The sequence below is a fragment of the Stegostoma tigrinum genome, chromosome 27, assembly GCF_030684315.1.
Source record: "Stegostoma tigrinum isolate sSteTig4 chromosome 27, sSteTig4.hap1, whole genome shotgun sequence".
Classification (NCBI taxonomy): Eukaryota; Metazoa; Chordata; class Chondrichthyes; order Orectolobiformes; family Stegostomatidae; genus Stegostoma; species Stegostoma tigrinum.
In genome coordinates, this window is record NC_081380.1 from 2,123,634 (window position 1) to 2,147,534 (window position 23,901).

Genomic DNA, 23,901 nt, shown 5'->3' on the forward strand with positions numbered 1-23,901 from the left:
CCATACATAATGCAGTCTGGCTCTCTCTCACTCTTATTTTCTTCACTGCCCAACACCCTGTCTCCTTCATCTCCAGCAGCCTGTTTGTTTGAGTAGGAGCACAATATTTTCAAATCTTTTGTCTTTTGACACCATATCTAATTTTAAAAAAGATTAGAAAAATGGGACCTGACTCTGCTTGCCTTTCTCACTTCCTTCAGTAGCTTTATTTTAATTCTTCTGGTCCTTGTGGTTTATTAACCTTAAGTACAGACTTCCTGTCTAATTTTTCTTCGTTATCAAATTTAAACCTGCCCAGTATGAGCCACCACCTCTTTTTCATGTGACCTCGAGTCATCATCTTATTTGGTATATTCAGAAGCAGCATGCCTCTATGCATAAAATCACCTTTTGATCCCTATTCTACTGCGCTTCTCCTTTTAGTACCCTTTAACTGTTTACAGGTCAACAGAAAATTCTTAAATTCCTTCTTATATTGACTGGTACTCGCTGTTTGCTTCACTAATTTGTCACAAGCATGCTTTTTATACTTCATCTTTATTTTTTATCTCATTCGTTCTTCTACTGAGATCTGAATTGCTTTCCCTCCCTTTCTCTTTTATGCAGTTGTCCTGTGGCCAAACCCACTTTATCTCCTGTTCATAATAACTTAAATTTTCATTTGGATTTTCTCTGCAAGTCTTTGATTTTGGTTTATTTAGGTTGAGTCCACTCTCAGTCCATTTGAGTTTGGTTTCCCCTCAGTTAATTATTCTTATTTTGGAGTATTCCTTCTCCTTTCACATAGCCAACTTAAACAATTCGGCCCATCTCAGAATGAAGTTGTGCTGTGCCTTCTCTTTCAGTTGACTACTATTCCATAAATCAAATACCCCTGCACATACACTTGGACCTCTTGCCCCTCTCTTCCCTCTATATGACTACTATCCCAGTCTATATGATTAGTGTATCCCATTATAGCTACAATATAATTATGCATTTCTCTGTAAATTCCACATAAATTTCTTCTTCAGTATGTTTCCCACTATTTGATGGCCTGTACGTTACATTGTTTTTAATCCTGTCTTTCCAAATAGACTCTGCCCTCCTCTGGGACATCTCTGTCTTCAGCATTATAGTATTCTCCTAAAGCACTCCTGACGGACTCCAGTGGTTTAAGGATGTACAACAAATGCTGATCTTCCCAGTGATGCTCATCTTTATTTAAGAATTAAGAAAAAAATAAATTCCTTCCTTCCGTTTTGCTCCTGAGAATCTAGTTTTCAGGAACATTCAATACATTTCTTTGAGAAAGGTCTCCATTGTTAGTGCAGCATCATTTTCCATGTGGCCATTTGTGTTATGACTTATCAATCACTGCATAGTAATCCCAATTTAGACTCTTTCCCTCTTACGTTGAATCCATCTAAAAGCTTATAAAGCCTATTCTTCATGCTACCTGCCTCTTCCAATATTCTGTGTACCTTGATATTCCTATCTAATATTGACTCCTGGTTTCCACAACCCTACCAAGTTAGTTTAAATCTTCCCAATAGCAATATGAAATCATTCCCTAAGAAAGTTGGTCTGGGCTTCATTTAGGTACAACCGTTCCAGCCTGTACTGCTGGCTGCATTGTGAAATGATGTTCTCCCTGCGCTCTGGGGAAGCCAGATATGTTGGCAAAGCCTACTACCTGGGCTGCAGCACTGATTTCGTCAAGGGGAAATGAGATGAAGCTGTGTGATTTGGCAGCAACTGCATTGGTAACAACCTTGATACATTTGTTGTTTGAAGTTGGACTCATCATAGAACCCCTACAGTGTGGAAACAGGCCCGTCGGCCCAAAGAGTCCGCACTGAGCATCCCACCTAGACACATCCCCCTGATCTACACATCCCTAAACACTTCAGGCAATTTAGCTTGGCCAATCCACCTATCCTGCACATCTTTGGACTATGGGAGGAAATCGGAGCACCCGGAGGAAACCCATGCAGACACGGGGAGAATGTGCAAACTCCACACAGACAGTCACCCAAGGCTGGAATCAAATCCGGGTCCCTGACGCTGTGAGGCAGCAGTGCTAACCACTGAGCCAACGTGCTGCCCCATATATCCCACATTGATTCATCCCACACATCCCATAACAGCCCCATGGAAGCAGCCAATTACATAAGTATTTAGCCCTCCTGTTGCTTGGGTGACTATGGGTTAGAATGTTCACCAATCCCTACAGGTGCCAGCAGCTGCCAATTAATGTTTTGGATTCATGAGCCTTTTTCAGACGATGGGCCACAGGACTCGAAACAGTGACTCTGCTTTCTCTCCATAAATGCTGTCAGATCTACTAAGTTTCTCCAGCAATTTCTGCTTTTATTTGACTTCACCTTGTATTATGTAGGTATCTAATTAATGGAATTGCCCTTTGCAGAACCTCACATTGCTCATGAGTAGAGCCTGTATGTTCACACAGAAAGAAAACACTTACTGCCCAGCTCTGGCTGTGGTTACAGATATTTTCCATTTCCATTGCACGTTTGTGATTCAGGTGAGGATGGAAAAGAACACAGATCACTCTTTGCTGAGTAAGTCACAGGCTGAATCTAGGGCACCTCTCAACACTCATGTTCATTTCTACTTTGCATTCACTGTTGGCCTCATCAGTTTTGAACTTCTAGATGTTCCCATTTGCTTTAGCATACGATCATCATACTGCGTTGTCCCCCACCCCCACCATCAAAGCCAGCATAATGGTGACTGTCAAATGATTTTCTTTTCCCACAGTAATTTACGTTCCTCTAACACACTGTCACCTCCCACTTTTCATGTTGAGTTGCCTCTCTTCAGTTATTATCTAGTCTGTATCCTAGCATATTGCCTCCAGTCCTTGCAGTTGACTGAAGAGTGATTATCGATTGACCAACAGCACTGGACCTACAGGATTGTTTATGGTTCAGTCCCATTACTGCAGTAATACTGATCTCATTGTCACCATCCCACCCAGCCAGCTGTCCTTATCCAAGCGCCTGGACTGACATCAGATGCCACCCTTTACTGGCTGTGGCAACACACTCTGACAAGCAGCAGTCAGTCTTGACCTGACCAAGAACTTTGAGACATAACCCTATGGTTAAAGCATGTAAAGTGTGTTTGCTGCGTAAGCTGCTGGCAACATACTATACATGTGGTATTGATGTAGAACAGTGCTATGCAGCAACATGCCCACCTCCTTAACTGCTGACAAGCGTGAGGCTGCCTGGCTTTGTGCTTACGCTAAAAAACAAGACAAGAAAGAAGTACTGACAGTCTATAAGCTCTGAATGAGGTGGTAAAGCACAAAAAGGCAAGGCAGAGATGTGACTATCCAAGTAGGTGCCGAGAGAAATGGAAGACCTCTGAGATGCTGCATCCCCTAATGCTTGAGATGGATGCCTTTTCCTGTGTGCAAATTGGCCTAGGAGCAGCATCTCAATATAAGATATCACTGTGCTCCAAAGTGCAGCTTTGGAGTACTGAATTCCACCTTTGTTTGAAAGTTAATGAAATGTTGAGGTCAGCATACACAATGCCATCTTTCTTGGATGGGAAGTAGAGGCCGTTGCTGCCCGTGGAGCATGCCCTGAGATGTTGGGGACTGTTGCCCAAGAGGTCCAGAGGAGCACGTGATGAACTGGAGCTGGTGCCTGCTCTGACTTTCATCCCAGGAATGGCTGCCATTTAGTTTTTCTGTGCTCCATGAGAGAATAAGTGATTGCTTTTCAGTGAGCTGAGATGAGGTACTGATGAGATGTAAATACATGAAAATGGGCTTCTTATCACACGAGCGAGATTCTCATCTCGTCATTCAAATCTTGAGTGGAAAATCAGTCTCTTGTTTTCAATATTGAGAATATCATTTTTATAATGTTTGAGGGAGTGAGCGTGGCAGGGAAAATTTAGTTCATTGACATCAAGGACTGATATCAGCAGAGGCTACGGATTAAGTTTACAATCTTCATATGCACAACTCTGAATCCAAGCAGCATCATAGAAATGCTACAAATAGAAAAAAGTGAACATTTACATAGAAATAATACTTGTTCTTGAGAAATACTGCAATTTGTTCATTGTGAAAAATATTCAGAATTCACGTTCTATTACTCATGAGAAAATGTAGTTAAATTTCATTTCCATGAATATAATTCTGCTTCTTTTATTAAATTATCCCCAGATACTGTGGCAATGAAGATGAAATGGGTAGCAGGTAGTTTTTGTGGAATTAAGGAATTACAGTATATGTGTCAAATACAGAAGAATACAATATTTGTAAAAATATATAATTCAGCTGAAACAGCAGGCAACCCTGGAATATGCAAATATCAGCTATCTTACATCTTTTCCTCAGGTTCTACTTCTTAAATATTCACCAAAGTTTATATTTGACTGTTTGAGTGCAACTTTGATGCACGCATATGCCATTTGTGTGCAAGCATTTCTCGAGTGAACACATTTGTAAGGCGTGTCTGAGGAGTTGCTCACACATAGAACATTACAGCACAGTACAGGCCCTTTGGCCCTCGATGTTGTGCCGACCTGACATATCAATCTGAAGCCCATCTAACCTACACTATTCCATGTACGTCCATATGCTTGTCCAATGACGGCTTAAATGTACTTGAAGTTGGCCAATCTACTACCGTTGCAGGCAAAGTGTTCCATACCCTTACTACTCTCTGAGTAAAGAAACTACCTCTGACATCTGTCCTATATCTTTCACCCCTCAATTTAAAGCTATGTCCCCTCGTGCTCGCCGTCACCATCCTAGGAAAAAGGCTCTCCCTATCCACCCTGTCTAACCCTCTGATTATCTTATATGTCTCAATTAAGTCACCTCTTAACCTTCTCTCTAACGAAAACAGCCTCAAGTCCCTCAGCCTTTCCTTGTAAGACCTTCCCTCCAAGCCAGGCAACATCCTAGTAAATCTCCTCTGCACCCTTTCCAAAGCTTCCGCATCCTCCTTATAATGCAGTGACCAGAACTGTACGCAATACTCCAATTGCGGCCGCACCAGAGTTTTGTGCAGCTGCAGCATAACCTCTTGGTTCTGGAACTCGATCCCTCTATTAATAAAAGCCAAAACACTGTATGCCTTCTTAACAGCCCTGTCAACCTGGGTGGCAACTTTCAAGGATCTGTGTACATGGACACTGAGATCTCTCTGCTCATCTACACTACTAAGCATCTTACCATTAGCCCAGTACTTTGCCTTCTGGTTACTCCTACCAGAATGCATCACCTCACACTTGTCTGCAATAAACTCCATTTGCCACCTCTTAGCCCAGCTCTGCAGCTTATCTATGTCTGTCTGTAACCTGCAACATCCTTTGTCACTATCCACAACTCCATCTGCAAATTTACTAACCTATCCTTCTACGCCCACATCCAGGTCGTTTATAAAAATGACGAACAGCAGTGGATCCAACACCGACCCTTGCAGTAAACCACTAGTAACTGGACTCCAGGATGAACATTTCGCATCAACCACCACCCTCTGTCTTCTTTCAGCAAGCCAATTTCTGATCCAAACTGATATATCACCCACAATCCCATTCCTCCGCATTTTGTACAATAGCCTACAGTGGGGAACCTTATTGAACGCCTTGCTGAAATCCATATACACCACATCAACCCGTTTACTCTCATCTACCTGTTTGGTCACCTTCTCAAAGAACTCAATAAGGTTTGTGAGGCACGACCTATCTTTCACAAAACCATGCTGACTATCCCTAATCAATTTATTCTTTTCTAGATGATTATAAATCCTATCCCTTATAAATTTTTCCAACACTTTACCAACAACTGAAGTAAGGCTCACTGGTCTATAATTACCAGGGTTGTCTCTACTCCCCTTCTTGAACAGGGGAACCACATTTGCTATCCTCCAGTTGTCGGGCACTATTCCTATAGACAATGACGAGTTAAAGATCAATGCCAAAGGCTCGGCAGTCTCCTCCCTGACTTCCGAGAGGATCCGATGATAAATCCCATCTGGCCCAAGGGACTTATCTATCTTCACACTCTGTAGGATTTCTAATATCTCTTCCTTGTGAACTTCAATCTCACCTAGTCTAGTAGCCTCTATCTCAGTATTCTCCTCGACAACATTGTCGTTTTCTAGAGTGAATACTGTCGAAAAATATTCATTTAGTGCTTCCCCATCCCCTCTGACTCCATACACAACTTCCCACTACTGTCCTTGTTTGGCCCTAATCTTACTCTCGTCATTCTTTTATTCCTTAAATACCTATAGAAAGCCTTGGGGTTTACCCTGATCCTATCTGCCAACAACTTCTCATGTCTCCTCCTGGCTCTTCTGAGCTCTCCCTTTAGCTCTTTCCTGGCTCTTTCCTCATAGCCCTCAAGCGCCCTAACTGAGCCTTCACATCTCATCCTAACATAAGCCGCCGCCTTCTTCTTGACCAGAGATTCCATGTCCTTCGTAAACCACGGCTCCCGCGCTCTACAGCTTCCTCCCTGCCTGACAGGTATATACTTATCTTGGGCGCACAAGAGCTTTTCCTTGAATAAGCTCTACATTTCTAATGTGCCCATCCCCTGCAGTTTTCTTCCCCAGACTATGATCCCTAAATCTTGCCTAATCTCATCGTAATTGCCTTTCCCCCAGCTATAACTCCTGTCCAGTGGTATACACCTATCCCTTTCCATCACTAAAGTAAACATAACAGAATTGTGATCGCTATCACCAAAGTGCTCACCTATTTCCAAATCTAACACCTGGCCGGGCTCATTACCCAGTACCAAATCTAACGTGGCTTCACCCCTTGTTGGCCTGTCTACATACTGTGTCAGGAAGCCCTCCTGCACACACTGGACAAGAACTGACCCATCTTTTGGTACTCGAACTATAGTGTTCCCAGTCAATATTTGGAAAGTTGAAGACCCCCATGACAACTACCCTGTTTCTCTCACTCCTATCGAGAATCATCTTTGCTATCCTTTCCTCTACATATTTGGGACTATCCAGAGGCCTATAGAAAACTCCCAACAGGGTGACCTCTCCTTTCCTGTTTCTAACCTCAGCCCATACTACCTCAGCTGACGAGTCCCCGGACATCCTTTCTGCAACTGTAATACTGTCCTTGAACAACAATGCCACCTCCCCCCCCCCCTTTTACCGTCTTTTCTGTTCTTACTGAAACATCTAAATCCCGGAATCTGCAACAACCATTCCTGTCCCTGCTCTATCCATGTCTCCGAAATGGCCACAACATCGAAGTTCCAGGTACTAACTCATGCTGCAAGTTCACCCACCTTATTCCGGACGCTCCTGGCGTTGAAGTAGACAAGCTTCAAACCAACTTCTTGCTTGCCTGTGCCATCTTGCAAAACTGAAACTTTATTTCGGACCTCCCTATTCTCAACCTTTTCCATACTGGAACTACAATTTTGGTTCCCATCCCCCTGCTGAATTAGTTTAAACCCTCCCGAATAGCCTTAGCAATCGCAATTTTTTTTATCATGTATCATGTATTTGTCTGGATCAACAGGAAGGATGTGCCTCTAGATTTGCACTTGCGTTTTATCTAAAATACAGCAACATGTAAATAGTCACTGTACTAGTCGGCGCAACATCAAGGGCCGAAGGGCCTGTTCTGCTCTGTTATGTTCTATGTATGGTTATTATTGAAATCATAACATAGATTGAAAAATGAGAAATATAAAGTTCTTTAATACTGAACTTGCTTCGGCTTTGTTTCTGATCCGGTGATAATCTTTTAATATTCCATGGAATTTCTGTAATTATAACACAATTAATGTGGCCTTTAGTTCTGAAGAAGTCATACAAGACTCCAGTCATTGACTCTGTTTCTTTTCATCGATGCTGACCTAACTGCTGAATTTCTTCAGCATTCTTCAAGGGTCATAATCTCTGGATTGCTGCCCGAGCCACGTGCTAATTGGCATAGGGAGGCAAGGATCAGGGAGGTAAACAGCTGGCTAAAAGAGTCGTGTGGGAAAGAGGGTTTCCTTTTCATGGGGCGCTAGCATCTGTTCTGGGACAGGAGGGATCTATACTGCTAGATGGACTCCACCTGAACAGGGCCGGGTCCAGTGTTCTGGTGAAAAGGATAAATAGGGTGGTCAAAAGGACTTTAAACTAGTAAGTAGTGGGGAAGGGAGGAGTGAGCGTGCAGGGAGTATAACAAATAATGTAATGCAAAGCAGCAGGTTAGCGGGAAGCTTCAACTTCATTCAAAATTAGAAAAAATGTTAAAGGGAAGGAGAACTCAACAGCTGTTAGTAATGGAGGTGATAGGACCCAAAAGGAAGGTGCAAAAACTGGCATAAGGGCACTTTATCACTCACCTTCCTGCAAAAATGCCATCCCCTATTCCCAATTCATTTGCCTCCGCCACATCTGCTCCCAGGATGAGGCATTCCACTCCCGTACATCTCCGATGTCCTTGTTTTTCAAGGATCGCAACATCCCCCGCCCCCCTCAGTGGTTGAGAACGCCCTCAACCGGTTCTCCTGCAACTCATCCCTCACACCCCCCCGCCCTGCAATAACAACTAAAAGAGAATCCCCCTTGCCCTTATGTACCACCCCACCAACCTCCGGATCCAATGCATCATCGTCCGACACTTCCACCATCTGCAATCTGACCCCACCACCTCCCCACCCTTATCTACTTTCTGGAGGGACCACTCTCTCCGTGACTCCCTTGCCGCTCCACACTCCCCACCAGCCCCAGTACTTTTCACTGCAACTGCAGGAAGTGCTACACTTGTCCCTACACCTCCCACCAACCCCCATCCCAGGCCCCAAGAAAACTTTCCACATCAAGCAGATGTTCACCTGCACATCTGTTAATGCGGTGTACTGTATCCGCTGTTCCTGTTGTGGCCTCCTTTACATCAGGAAAACAAGTGGAGGCTTGGGGGCCGCTTTGCAGAACACCCACGCTTTGTCTGCAGTAAACAACTGCACCTCCCAGTTGCGAATCATTTCAACTCCTCCTCCCATTCCTCAGATAACATGTCCATCCTGGGCCTCCTGCAGTGCCACAGCGATGCCACCCGAAGGTTGCAGGAACAGCAACTCATATTCCACTTGGGAACCCTGCAGCCCTATGGTATCAATGTGGACTTCACAAGCTTCAAAATCTCCCCTCCCCCACTGCATCCCAAAACCACCCCAGCTTGTCCATGCATCCCTAAACTATCCTTCCTCCCACCTATCCCCTCTTCCTACCTCAAGCCCCATCCCCATCTCCTACCTACTAACCCCATCCCGCCCTCTTGACCTGTCCTTCCTCCCTGGACTGATCTATCTCCTCCCTAACTCCCCACCTATACTCACCTTTACTGGCTCCATCCCGTCCTCTTTGACCTGTCTGCCTCCTCTCCACCTATCTTCTCCTCGATCCATCTTCTATCTGCCTCCCCCTCTCTCCCTATTTATTTCAGAACCCCCTTACCTTCCCCCATTTCTGAAGAAAGGTCTAGGCCTGAAACTTCAGCTTTCCTGCTCCTCTGATGCTACTTGGCCTGCTGTGTTCATCCAGCTCTACACCTTGTTACCTCAGATTCTCCAGCATCTGCAGTTTCTACTATCTCTGCAGGATGGTCATGACTGGGAGTTAAATATCCAGGGGTATCAACTATTCAGAAGGACAGACAGGAAGGTAAGGGAGGTGGTGTTGCTCTGATTTTTAAGGTTCATATCAGGGTGATAGTGAGAGATGATATAGGTTCTACTGGACAAAAGGTTGAATCTATTTGGGTGGAAATTAGGAATGGCAGGGAGAAGAAGCCATTGATAGGTGTGGTCTGTAGGCCACCAAATAGTGACATCATGATGGGATGGGCAATAAACATAGAAATAGCTAATGCATGTAAAAATGGTACAGCAATTATCATGGGGGATTTTAATCTCCATATCGATTGGTCAAATCAGGTCGGTCATGGCAGCCTTGAGGAGGGGTTTGTAGAGTGTATCCGTGATAATTTCCTTGAATAATATGTAATGGAACCTACGAGGGAGCAAGCTATCCTAGATCGAGTCCTGTGTAGTGAGACGGGAATAATTAGTGATCCCATAGTAAGGGATCCTCTTGAACGGAGCGATCACGGTATGGTCAAATTTAAAATACAGATGGAGCGTGAGAAGTTTAAATCCAGTACCAATGTCCTGTGCTTTAACAAAGGAGTCTATGATGGGATGAGGGAGGAGTTAGGTAGGGTAAAATGGGGGCAAAAACTTTGCGGTGGGTCAATTGAGGAACAGTGGAGGACTTTCCAAATGATTCTTTACGGTGCTCAGCAGAAGTATATTCCACTGATAAGGAAAACGGTAGGAAAAAAAAGTCAGCCATGGATGTCTAAGGAAATAAAGGAAAGTATCAGGTTTTAAAAAAAACATACAAAAAAAGCATAGACTAGTCGACTGGGAAACCTTTAAAGGCCAACAGAAAGCCACAAAAAAGCTTATAAAGAAAAGTAAGATCATTATGAGAGTAATTTAGCTCAGAATATAAAAACAGGCAGCAAAAGATTCTATAAATATGTAAATTGTAAAAGAGTGGCGAAGGTAAATGTTGGTCCTTTAGAGGATGAGAAGGCTAATTTAATAATTGGGAATGAGGAAATAGCCGAGGCATTAAACAGTTATTCTGTGTCGGCCTTCACAGTGGAACGCACAAATAACATGCCGAAAACAAATGGCAAGAAGGTTATAGCAGGTGAGGACCTAGAAACTATCATTATCACTAAGGAGGCAGTGCTGGGCGAGCTAATGGGGCTAAAGGTAGACAAGTCTCCTGGCCCTGATGAAATGCATCCCAGGGTACTAAAAGAGGTGATGAGGGTAATAGCAACTGCACTAGTAATTATGTACCAAAATTCATTGGACTCTGGGGTGGTTCCTACAGATTCGGAAACAGCCAATGTGACGCCACTGTTTAAAAAAGGACATAGACAAAAGCAGGCAATTATAGGCCAATTATCTTAACTTTGCTGGTGGGGAAAATGCTTGAATTTATCATTAAGGAAGTAAAATCAAGACATCTGGATATAAATTGTCTCATTGGGAACACCCAGCATGGGGTCATGAAGGGTAGGTCATATTTAAATAATTTGGTTGAATTCCTTGAGGACATTACTGGCCTGGTAGACAATGGGGAACCTGTGGATGTGGTGTATCTGGATTTCCAGAAGGCATTTGACAAGGTGCCACACTAAAGGCTGCTACATAAGATAAAGTTGCACGGTATTACAGGTAATGTATTGGCATGGATCGAGGATTGGTTGACCAGTAGAAAACAAAGATTAGGGTAAATGGGTGTTTTTCTGGTTGGCAGTCAGTGGCTAGTGGTGTGCCTCGGAGATCAGTATTGGAGCTACAGTTGTTTACAGTTTACATGGATGATGTGGAGTTGGGGATTAAGTGTCGTGTGTCAAAACTTGCAGATGACACCAAGGTGAGTGGTAGAGTAAAGTCTGCAGAAGATAATGAAAGTCTGCAGAGGGATTATAGATAGTCTAAGTGAGTGGGCAAAGATCTGGCAGATGGAGTACAGTGTTGATGAGTGTGAAGTCATCCATTTTGGTAGGAATAATAGCAAAATGGACTACGTTTTAAATGATAAAAAATTGCAGCATGCTGTTGTGCAGAGGGACTTGGGTGTCCTTGTGGATGAATGGCAGGTGCAGCAGGTAATTTAAAAGGCAAATGTGATTTTGTCTGTCATTAATAGAGGGATGGAGTTTAAAACAGGGAGGCTGTGCTGCAGCTGAAGCCACAGGTGGAGTACTGTGTGCAGTTATGGTCTGCTTACTTGAGGAGAAATGTACTAGCACTGGAGGGGGTGCGGAGGAGATTCACTTGGTTGACCCCAGAGTTGAAAGAGTTGGACTGTGAGGAGAGACTGAGTAGGCTGGGATTATACTCATTGGAATTCAGAATGAGGGGAGATCTTATAGAAACTTAGAGATGATGAAGGGAATAGATAAGGTGGAGGCAGGGAGGTTGTTTACACCAGCAGGTGAAACTAGGACTAGTGGGTTTAGCCTCAAAATAAAGTGAAGCAGATGAGCTCAGGAGGAACTTCTTCACCCAAAGGGTTGTGAATGTGTGGAATTCCCTGCCCAGTGAAACAGTTGAAGCTACCTTGCTGAATGTTTTTAAGGTAAGGCTAGATAAATTTTTGAACAGTAAAGGAATTAAGGGTTACAGTGTGTGGGTAGGTGGAGCTGAGTCTCAAAAAGGTCAGCCATGATCTTATTAAATGGCAGGGCAGGCTCGAAGGGCCAGATGGACTATTCTTGCACCTACTTCTTATGTTCTCATGTTCTCGAAGAAGTGTCAAGATGTCTTTTTGGTAGTTTCCCAATGGTGCAAATAGGTCAAAATAAATTAAACTGATTTATTCGCCTGTATGCTTTGGGTGGGAATCTTTCAGGAGTCTCGGCCACTGCATTCAAACAGCCTGAATGCCTTGGATGACAAAGCTTATGTTCCTTTCTACCTTAAGTCTATATGTCAGCTTTGTCTCAGTTGGTGACACTGTTTTCTCTGTGTCACAGAGCTCAAGACCCAATTCAGGATCTAAGTACAAAAATCAAGGCAGACATTCCAGTACCGTAGTACGGCTTTTTATAAATGCCTTTTATAAAATCAAGGTAGAGCCCACAAGGGAGCGGGCTATTCTGGACTTAGTGCTATGTAATGAGCCAGACTTTGTAAAAGACCTTAAAGTAAGGGAACACTAAGGAGGCAGCGATCATAATATGGTAGAGTTCAGTCTGCAGTTTGAAAGACAGAAGGCAAAATTGGATGTAATGGTGTTACAGTTAAAGTTAATGGTGTTACAGTTACAGGGGCATGAGAGAGGAATTGACGAAAATCGACTGGAAGCAGAGCCTAACGGGGAAGACAGTAGACCAACAATGGCAGGAATTTCTGGGTGTAATTGAGGACACAGTACAGAGGTTCATCCCAAAGAAAGGAAAGATTATCCGGGGTGGGTTTAGACAGCCATGGCTGACAAAGGAAGTCAGCAAATATATCAAAGAGAAAGAGACAGCCTATAAAGGAACCAAGACCAGTGGGAAATCAGAAGATTGGGAAGGCTACAAAAACAGACAGAGGATAACAAAGAGAGCAACAAGGAAGGAGAAGTTCATATATGAAGGTAGGCTAGCTAGTAATATTAGAAATGATAGTAAAAGCTTCTTTCACTATATAAGAAACAAACGAGAGACAAAAGTAGATATTGGGCCGCCCCAAATTGATGCTGGAAGGCTAGTGATGAGAGATAAGGAAATAGCTGAAGAACTTAACAAGTACTTTGCGTCAGTCTTCACAGTGGAAGACGTGAGTAGTATGCCAACAATTAGGGAGAGCCAGCGGCAGAGTTGAGTATGGTAGGCATTACAAAAGAGAAAGTGCAAGAAAAGCTAAAGGGTCTAAAAATTGATAAATCTCCTGGCCCCGATGGGCTACATCCTAGAGTTCTGAGGGAGGTGGCTGAGGAAATAGCGGAGGCTTTGGTCGTGATCTTTCAAAAGCCTCTGGAGTCAGGGAAAGTCCTAGATGGGTAGGTTCTTTACTCAGAGAGTGGTAGGGGCATGGAATGCATTGCCAGAGAAGGTAGTGGAGTTGGCCTCGTTAGGGGCATTTAAGCGGCTATTAGATAGGCATATGGATGATAGTATCAGGTAGGGATGGAGGTTAGATAGACCTTCAGTTTAGGGTAGAGGCTCAGCACAACATCATGGGCCGAAGGGCCTGTACTGTGCTGTACTGTTCTATGCTCTATGATTGGAAAATTGCTGTTGTAACTCCCTTGTTTAAGAAACGATCAAGGCAAAAGATGGAAAATTATAGGCCGATTAGCCTAACCTCGATAGTTGGAAAAATTCTAGAATCCATTGTCAAGGATGAGATTTCTAAATCCCTGGAAGTGCAGGGTCAGATTAAAACAAGTCAGCATGGTTTTAGTAAGGGGAGGTTGTGCCTGACAAACCTGTTAGAATTCTTTGAAGAGGTAATAAGTATGAGAGACCAGGGAAACCCAGTAGATGTTATAAGACCATAAGACATAGGAGTGGAAGTAAGGTCATTTGGCCCATCAAGTCCATCTATCTAGACTTCCAAAAGGCCTTTGATACAGTGCCTCACGGGAGGCTGCTGAGCAAGGTGAGGGCCCATGGTGTTTGAGGTGAGCTACTGGCTTGGATTGAGGATTGGCTGTCTGACAGAAGGCAGAGAGTTGGGATAAAAGGCTCTTTTTCGGAATGGCAACCAGTGACGAGTGGTATCCCGCAGGGTTCAGTGTTGGGGCCGCAGCTGTTCACCTTATATATTAATGATCTGGATGAAGGGACTGGGGACGTTCTGGCAAAGTTTGCCGATGATACGAAGATAGGTGGACAGGCAGGTAATACTGAGGAGGTGGGGAAGCTGCAGAAAGATTTAGACGGTTTAGGAGAGTGGTCCAGGAAATGGCTGATGAAATTCAATGAGTAAATGTGAGGTTTTGCACTTTGGACAAAAGAATACAGGCATGGACTATTTTCTAAATGGTGAGAAAATTCACAACTCAGAAGTGCCAAGGGATCAGGGAGTGTTGGTCCAGGATTCTCTTGCAGGTAGAGTCCGTGATTAAGAAAGCGCATGTAATGTTGTCGTTTATCTCAAGAGGGTTGGAATATAAAAGCAACGATGTGCTTCTGAGACTTTATAAAGCTCTGGTTAGGCCCCATTTAGAATACTGTGTCCAGTTTTGGGCCCCACACCTCAGGAAGGACATACTAGCCCTGGAGCATGTCCAGCGGAGATTCATATGGATGATCCCTGGAATGGTAGGTTTAACGTATGATGAAAGGCTAAGGACCCTGGGATTGTATTCATTAGAATTTAGAAGGTTGAGGTGGGATCTAATAGAAACTTACAAGATAATGTATGGTTTAGAAGGGGTGGACACTGGGAAGTTGTTTCCGTTAGGCGGGGAGACTAGGACCCGTGGGCACAGCCTCAAAATTAGAGGGGGTAAATTTAAGACTGAGATGAGACGACATTTCTTCAGCCAGAGAGTGGAGGGCTTGTGGAATTCATTGCCACAGAGTGCAGTGGAGGCTGGGACGTTGGGTGCCTTCAAGGCAGAGATCGACAAATTCTTGATTTCAAAAGGAATCAAGGTCTACGGGCGAGTGCAGGGAAGTGGTGTTGAAATGCCCATCAGCCATGATTTAAATGGCAGAGTAGACTTGATGGACCGAATGGCCTTACTTCCACTCCTATGCCTTATGGAATACCATACTATTAGAGATGCTGTGTTTTTGATGTGGCAGTCTGACGAGGTACTTCTGTCTTCCCAAATGGACATAAAGATCCCATGCTACTATTTTGAAGAAGAGCGAGAAGTTATCCCATGTGCTCTGATCAACACTTCTTTCCTCAAAAACATCACAAAAGACGATCTGATTATTATCATATTCCTGTTTGTGGGAGCTTGCTGTGCACATGTTGGCTTTTACATGGCTTGTTGCATTATAATAATGACTGCACTTAAAAAGCCATCCACTGGGCTCTACGGTGGACATAAACGGCACTGTATAATGATGGTCTTTACTTTCTGGGCTGCATGTAGCAAAGGAAACACAGATTCCCTTCAAAAATGAATGTTTGTAATGCTGTAACTGTGTATAATTGTTGATTTGGAAATTAACTAGCTTGTATTTTTTTAACCCCATTTGTCTTCTATTTGGAATCTTGAAGTAAAGCATCAATCCTCATCTGTCACATTTACAGATCATTATCGATTCCCAGTTTTATTCCTTGGAACAATAATTTCAAATTTTTACACATTACTCTTGTTAGAAGTGACAGCCTAATTGGTTAAACATCAAAGAGTTGTCTTGTAGTTCTTCTCACTAAAAATTGCTTCAGGATTTTCACAAATAATTTCAACTGCATCTTGACCCCTAGTTCCCACACTCTCTTCTCAGATTGAATAGTGGTTGTCGTTGCTTTTAGATTTAGATACTGTGGCAAGCTTACAGCCAATTTTATCACTGGTCATTCCTCTCCCATTGGAGCAGCTGTTGGTAGTGCCAGTACATTTACCTTGATCAGGATTAAGCTTATCTAATAGGAACCTTTCAATCTGTTTTCAAGTAAAGATTTGGGAGGGGGGTAGCAAGATATTTTTGCATTTGTATTTGCTATTTAAAAATGGCAAGGCAATAAACTGCATGAATTTGTAGAATGTGTATGGTGCATCTATTTGTTATCAGTGCCTACTTTTTTTAAAAAAAGAAAGCCTTGCCTTTATTTAGAAAAGCAAAATACTGCACTTGCTAAAAATCTGACATAAAACAGAAAATCCTTGAAATACTCCGATCAGGTCAGATCTGTGAAGTGGGAAACCAACTGAACATTTCAGGTGGATGATGACCACTCTGGAGGACCCCAACTTCATCAGACCCACTGAGTATTTTCAGTGCATTCTGATTTTACTGGATTTATGTCGCACTTCTCTTTTTACCACTGAACACTTCCAACCACTGAAGTACTTTTGAGATGTCACTGTTGTCATGTTAGCCCAATCAGGATACTTTGGAACAGTAGCAAGATCGTTATTCAAATCACACTTCAAATCTATTTTTATTCTGTATGAATGCATTTTTGAGTCAGACATGTCCTCAGCACATGTTTGTTTTTAAGATAATAAAATGTGGGGCTGGATGAACACAGCAGGCCAAGCAGCATCTCAGGAGCACAAAAGCTGACGTTTCGGGCCTAGACCCTTCATCAGAGAGGGGGATGGGGGGAGGGAACTGGAATAAATAGGGAGAGAGGGGGAGGCGGACCGAAGATGGAGAGTAAAGAAGATAGGTGGAGAGAGTATAGGTGGGGAGGTAGGGAGGGGATAGGTCAGTCCAGGGAAGACGGACAGGTCAAGGAGGTGGGATGAGGTTAGTAGGTAGCTGGGGGTGCGGCTTGGGGTGGGAGGAAGGGATGGGTGAGAGGAAGAACCGGTTAGGGAGGCAGAGACAGGTTGGACTGGTTTTGGGATGCAGTGGGTGGGGGGGAAGAGCTGGGCTGGTTGTGTGGTGCAGTGGGGGGAGGGGATGAACTGGGCTGGTTTAGGGATGCAGTGGGGGAAGGGGAGATTTTGAAACTGGTGAAGTCCACATTGATACCATATGGCTGCAGGGTTCCCAGGCGGAATATAAGTTGCTGTTCCTGCAACCTTCGGGTGGCATCATTGTGGCAGTGCAGGAGGCCCATGATGGACATGTCATCAAGAGAATGGGAGGGGGAGTGGAAATGGTTTGCGACTGGGAGGTGCAGTTGTTTGTTACGAACTGAGCGGAGGTGTTCTGCAAAGCGGTCCCCAAGCCTCCGCTTGGTTTCCCCAATGTAGACGAAGCCGCACCGGGTACAGTGGATGCAGTATACCACATTGGCAGATGTGCAGGTGAACCTCTGCTTAATGTGGAATGTCATCTTGGGGCCTGGGATGGGGGTGAGGGAGGAGGTGTGGGGACAAGTGTAGCATTTCCTGCGGTTGCAGGGGAAGGTGCCGGGTATGGTGGGGTTGGAGGGCAGTGTGGAGCGAACAAGGGAGTCACGGAGAGAGTGGTCTCTCCGGAAAGCAGACAGGGGAGGGGATGGAAAAATGTCTTGGGTGGTGGGGTCGGATTGTAAATGGCGGAAGTGTCGGAGGATAATGCGTTGTATCCGGAGGTTGGTAGGGTGGTGTGTGAGAACGAGGGGGATCCTCTTGGGGCGGTTGTGGCGGGGGCGGGGTGTGAGGGATGTGTTGCGGGAGATGCGGGAGACGCGGTCAAGGGCGTTCTCAATCACCGTGGGGGGAAAGTTGCGGTCCTTAAATGATACATGTTTGTTTTTTCCTCCTTTACAGCAAGTAAAAAGTGTGCATTGTGAATACCAGGTTAAGATTGTAGGATCGTGACCGCTACTGTGCAACTGAACCAATTGTTTTCGAAGTAAAGTTTCCAGGCCACTTTCAGCAAAGTCTGGCAGACGAATTGCAGGGCTAACTAAAGATGAATAAATGAATATCAGAGAAAACGCAGTTTAAAAGTTGAGGTTTTGATATTGTGATATGTCAGGATTTGTATGTTATGAAGTCACATCGAGAAGTATTTGATACAGAATGCTGTCTTTTAAACGCTTCTGACCTGTTCAACTGTGAAATGATGAAATAAAGCAATAAATGTGTGATGATGGAAGATATTGGGATAGATACAGTTATCTGCAGCCATGAACAATGTCCTATTGAATTCCTTTCTCTTCTGTGCAAACCTCCGAAGTCTTTGTGTGGCAGCGACTTCCAAAGCCAGCAGTCAATACTGAGACTGGCCTTGGCACACTGACTGGTGTATGCGGAGCCTTGGAACCCAACACACAGCTTTAAGGGAATGTTAGCCATGGAGTCCTAAATGCTGTGTTGCCTGCTTAGTGCCAGGCTGGAGAACATCTCGGGGCTGGAGATGATGTGGGAGGAGAAGTATCCAGTTATCATTCATCTTGGTATTAATGACATTGATAGGATAGGAACGGGCTTCATGCAGAAAGAATTTGAAGAAGAGGTAATTTAAAATACAAAAGATCCAAGATATTCTTTGGGTTACTACCCGAATCACCAGCAAAATAATACATAAAATAAAAGTCACGGAGTTAAAAGTGTGGCTCAGAGATTGGTTTTGGGCGGGATACGTTTCAGTTCATGAGGCACTGGCAGCAGTACTAGGGTAGAAAGGAGCGATTCTGGTGGAATGGGCTTCACTTAAAATACATTGGGATGAGTGTCCTAGCGAACCAAGTAATTAGGGTTGTAGAAGGGCTTTGGGAGTAAGAAAATGTAGGCTACAAAACAATAGCATTATAAGACATCTATATGAATAACAATATCCAAAGTGGGACAAGAAGGGGCATCGTGTACAAACATAGAAGAAAGCAGTAAATCAGGTCAGAGAGGGTAAAATGGTAAAAGGACAAACTATTGGCTCTTTACTTGAATGCGCACAGTATTCGGGGAAATAAATAAATCAATTAATGGCTCAGATAGAAGTTACCAACCTCTCCAATCTGTCCTCCATACTGACCTTTCTCTCCCTAGAACAATTATTGCAAACTTGTTCTGCACTCTCCCCGATAAGTTCAGACCTCTCCTGTGGTGTCCAGAACTGTACTCAAAATCTGTGAAGTTTCTTGTGTAAGTTCAACATAATCTCCTTGCGCTTGACACTCTTGTGTCTTTTAATAAAACCCACAATATTGTGTGCTTATTAACTGCCCTCTCCCTGACCTGCCACCATCAATGATCTATGTATTTATATCCCCAGGTCCCACTGCTCCTGTAACCTCTTAAAAAAGTTGCAAGACTTCCAGAGAGACCACTCTCTCCGTGATTCCCTTGTTCGCTCCACACTCCCCTCCAACCCCACCACACCCGACACCTTCCCCTGCAACCGCAGGAAGTGCTACGCTTGCCCCCACACCTCCTCCCTCACCCGTATCCCAGGCCCCAAGATGACCTTCCATATCAAGCAGATGTTCACCTGCACATCTGCCAATGTGGTATACTGTATCCATTGTACCCGGTGTGGCTTCCTCTACATTGGGGAAACTAAGCGGAGGCTTGGGGACCGCTTTGCAGAACACCTCCGCTCAGTTCGCAATAAACAACTGCACCTCCCAGTCGCGAACCATTTTAACTCCTCCTCCCATTCTTTAGACAACATGTCCATCCTGGGCCTCTTGCAGTGCCACAATGATGCCACCCGAAGGTTGCAGGAACAGCAACTCATATTCCGCTTGGGAACCCTGCAGCACAATGGTATCAATGTGGACTTCACCAGCTTCAAAATCTCCCCTTCCCCCACCGCATCCCAAAACCAGCCCAATTTGCCCCCTTCCCCCACTGCATCACACAACCAGCCCAACTCATCCCCTCCCCCTACTGCATCCCAAAACCAGCCCAGCCTGTCTCTGCCTCCCTAACCTGTTCTTACTCTCACCCATCCCTTCCACCTCAAGCCGCACCTCCATTTCCTACGTACTAACCTCATCTGACCTCCTTGACCTGTCCGTCTTCCCTGGACTGACCTATCCCCTCCCTACCTTCCCACCTATACTCTCCTGTCCACCTATCTTCTTTTCTCTCCATCTTCAGTCCGCCTCCCCCTCTCTCCCTATTTATTCCAGAACCCTCTCCCCATCCCCCTCTCTGATGAAGGGTCTAGGCCCGAAACGTCAGCTTTTGTGCTCCTGAGATGCTGCTGGGCCTGCTGTGTTCATCCAGCCTCACATTTTATTATCAAGAAATTAACCTGTTATTTTTGATGTCTACCCATGTTCTCCCACCAGGATGCAATACCTCACATATCTGTACATTGAACTTCACTTGCCATCTATTTGAATGCTTTTCCTTATATTACAGTGCTTCTTAGTTTTGTAATAAGTGTAAAATTTGAATTTGTTCCCTGCACACCAAGATCTAGATTATTAATATTTATCAAGGAAAGCTAGAATCCCAATCTGACCACTGTGGAACTCAACTACAAGGGTTCCATTCTAAGAACAACTGTCTGGCATGCGAAGCCGCTCCTTATGTTTAGAATTGCTCAGCCATTTTGTTTCCAGTTACCACTGTCCCTTTTATTCCGTGAGTTATAACTTTTCTCGTAGTTCTGCTGGATATATTCAGTATTCATTTCTTCTTTAGGGGAGGCAATAGCCTAATGATATTATGGTTGAACTGTTAATCCAAAGACCCAGATAACGTTCTGGGGAACCGGAGTAGAATCCCGCCACAACAGATGGTGGAATTTGAATTCAGTCAAAGATCTGGAATTAAGAATCTAATGATCTAATGCCGATTGTCGAAAAAACTCACCTGGTTCACTTATTGCCTTTAGGGAAGGAAGCTGCCATCCTTACTTGCTCTGGCCTACATGTGAATTACAGACCGACAGCAATGTGGTTGACTCTGAACAGGCCTCTGGGCAATTAGAGATGGTCAATAATTGCTACCTAGCCAGTGACGTCCTCATCCCATTAATAATAGGACATTATTAAAGAAAAAAATAAAAAAAATTCTACTATGTAGGATTATCTATGACAATTTTCCCTTCTGTTGTTGCTTTGCAGATCCTGTTCAAGCGTTAGATCTAGGACAACAACTCCAGCTCAAAGTCCAACGTATGCATGACATTGAAACAGAGAATCAAAAGCTGCGGGAAACGCTTGAGGAGTATAACAAAGAGTTTGCAGAAGTTAAGAATCAGGGTAAGGATAAGGAACTTCCACTTCTATTACATCGTAAATACTGATTGTTTGTTTCAATGCTATATGATGATATTACTGCCGTCGTGACCTGTGATGTTCTATTTCAGCAGTCTGTTTAGAATCTAAGAGAATAGATCTCTACAGTGAGTTTATTGTCCATACCTGTGTAACAGCTCTCTCCCCAAGTTCCATTTGTTACCCCCTCCCCTCTCCCCAATATAGGTATCTTCTAATCAACGTGGAGATATGTTATTACGCATCTTGGAGCAGGTCGGATTTGAACCCAGGCCTCCTGGGTTAGATGTAATCATGCTACCACGGCAAAACGTTAGCCCTACCCTCCATCTTGTATATCTAGGCATCAATTAGTAGAATCACTTATAATAGTAACCTTTTCTCTGTGGTGCCTTTTGTGGACCAAACATTCTCTTTAGGACAGTATGATTATCCACATAACATTCTACGGGCAATTTTTATCTTAGATTTTCTCATGCATACAATTTCCTTCAGAATACTGAGTAAGTATGCCTTCATATCTGTCACTTCTAGTGTGCCAGTATTTTAACAGCTAAAGTACTTCTAACTACTGTTTTTATTTTCTTATCATTTTAAATCAGTGAACCTCATTTTATTATTCTTTCACATTTTATTATTCTTTCTTGTCAAGAACATGTTAAATGCTGCCATGCTAAAATATCTATGTGGAAGATTGACATGAACGAAGCGTATGTTCCTATCTTCTGGATCACCCAGGATTGAAAACTTAAGTACACGTTACTCATAGTTCAATTTTTTCAATATTTTATTTGATCTTGTAGCATGTTGCCACCTGGTAATTAGTTTCAGTAGGCCATTAGGCTTAGACTGGGGATGCAACCAAACTAACTGATGAAATAGATTCATTAACTGGTATGTTTCTACATTGGATGCAGGATCTTCTTTGAGAGGACTTGATTCAGTTTTTTGGGATGCAATTGACATGTAAGAAAGATTCTGGACTTGTTCTGCTTGGTATCTAATCCTATACAGTTAAATAAAGGCAGCACAAATAGGTTGGTCACTCATCTACTATCTTCGTGTCAGGCAAAAAGTAAGGAGCACATTTTTTTATGCGTCTTTCAGCTGCTAGCCTATAGCAAAATTATGGATTATTAAACTGGACAAATGGATCTCTGCATGCATTGAAAACCAAAATTGGATTCTGCTTGGAGCACAAAGTATTTCAAAAACGCCAACACTTACTTGCAGTGCACTCTGTGTTAAAAATAACACTGGGAAATTAAGTGTTGCTTCTACTTCTTAGTAAGTATCATTGGTAGTAAAAGTAGTAATTTATAGTGGTTCAGTGGTTAACACTGCTCCTTCACAGCACCAGAAACCCAGGTTTGATTCCACCTTTGAGAGTGTGTATAGAGCTTGCATAATCTCCCCATGTCTATGTACGTTTCTCCCAGATGCTTTGGTTTTCTCCCACACTGTAAAGATGGGTAGGTTTTGTGGATTGGCCATGTTAAATTTCTCCATAGTTTCCAGAAATGTGCAGATTAGGCGAATTAAATGTGGATTTACTGGGTTAGGGTGAGGGGCTGGGCCTGGGTCGGACGCTCTTTGGCGGGTCAGTGTGGATTCGATGGACCGAATGGCCTCTTTCTGCACCATTGGGATTCTATGATTTGGATTTTCACCAGACATAAATCCATTCAAGTTTTGCTCAATAATTATCCACCATGATTGATCTCTGAAAACAACAGTCAAACTTAAAGGATTTTTGTCATTTACCATCAAATTGCAGAGCACATTACCACCTTTCTCACATGCACTCGTACAGTGTTTGACCCAGAAATGTCCTACAGAGCATGGTAAGCTACTTTTTCAGCCCATCTTGGGAATTTTGCAGATGCCTCAACTGGCTTCCTCAAGCAGTTAACAATTCCTTTTCAAATCCAGCAGTGAAAAGTTGAACTGCTGTGGGCATAGTCTCGATTTTGCCAACATCATGACTTGCTAGTTGTACTGTATTTTTTTGCTAATGCTGAATGTAGACTATAATGTAGCCAGTTCATTGCAATAGAAACTGTGTAAGCCCTGTGCTCATCAAACAAGATGCTAGATCCCATTTATTGGGCTACCATGATTTATCTGTTTGGCATGATATAATTTTTAAAACTGTCAGTAGAATGGGAAGAATTGAGTGCAGTATTTATAACTTTGAGGAGCAGAGAAGTGCTCCTTGCCAATGTATGTATGAAGCCTGAAAGTGGTGCAGCTTCCAGGAGTTGGGGTGAGACCTAATGAGTTTTGCAAATCCTTGATGTTGTCAAAGTCGTGGCTTGTTTCTGAACAAAAAGCTGAGGAAGGGAAGGGATTCACTTTCTACAAAATTTTGAATTGTTTGTTTAACATCCATAAGCAAGACCTCAATTAATAAGGGAATAACCTAGCATTAGAGGAGTAATCAGATGAGGAAAATTTCAGCTGTCTGGTCTGTTGTCTTTCATTCAGCATGACATATTTCAGTAGCTGCCAAAATGGTTTTATATACTACATGCTTTCCACCCCAATAAACCCACTACTTGCTCCCATCTTGGTAGCTC

The 23,901-nt window shown here is 43.5% G+C and overlaps 1 protein-coding gene across 7 annotated transcripts in view; it reads left to right on the forward strand.

Annotated features, from left to right (window-relative positions):
* The window catches only part of LOC125464755 (protein CASP-like), a 534,922-nt gene that overhangs the window by 252,988 nt on the left and 258,033 nt on the right, over positions 1–23,901 (forward strand). For all 7 annotated transcript variants that reach the window (XM_048557535.2, XM_048557531.2, XM_048557534.2 and 4 more), the window contains one exon: positions 21,170–21,307. In XM_048557535.2, the coding sequence (XP_048413492.1) occupies positions 21,170–21,307 (138 nt within the window). The remainder of the gene's footprint in view (positions 1–21,169; positions 21,308–23,901) is intronic.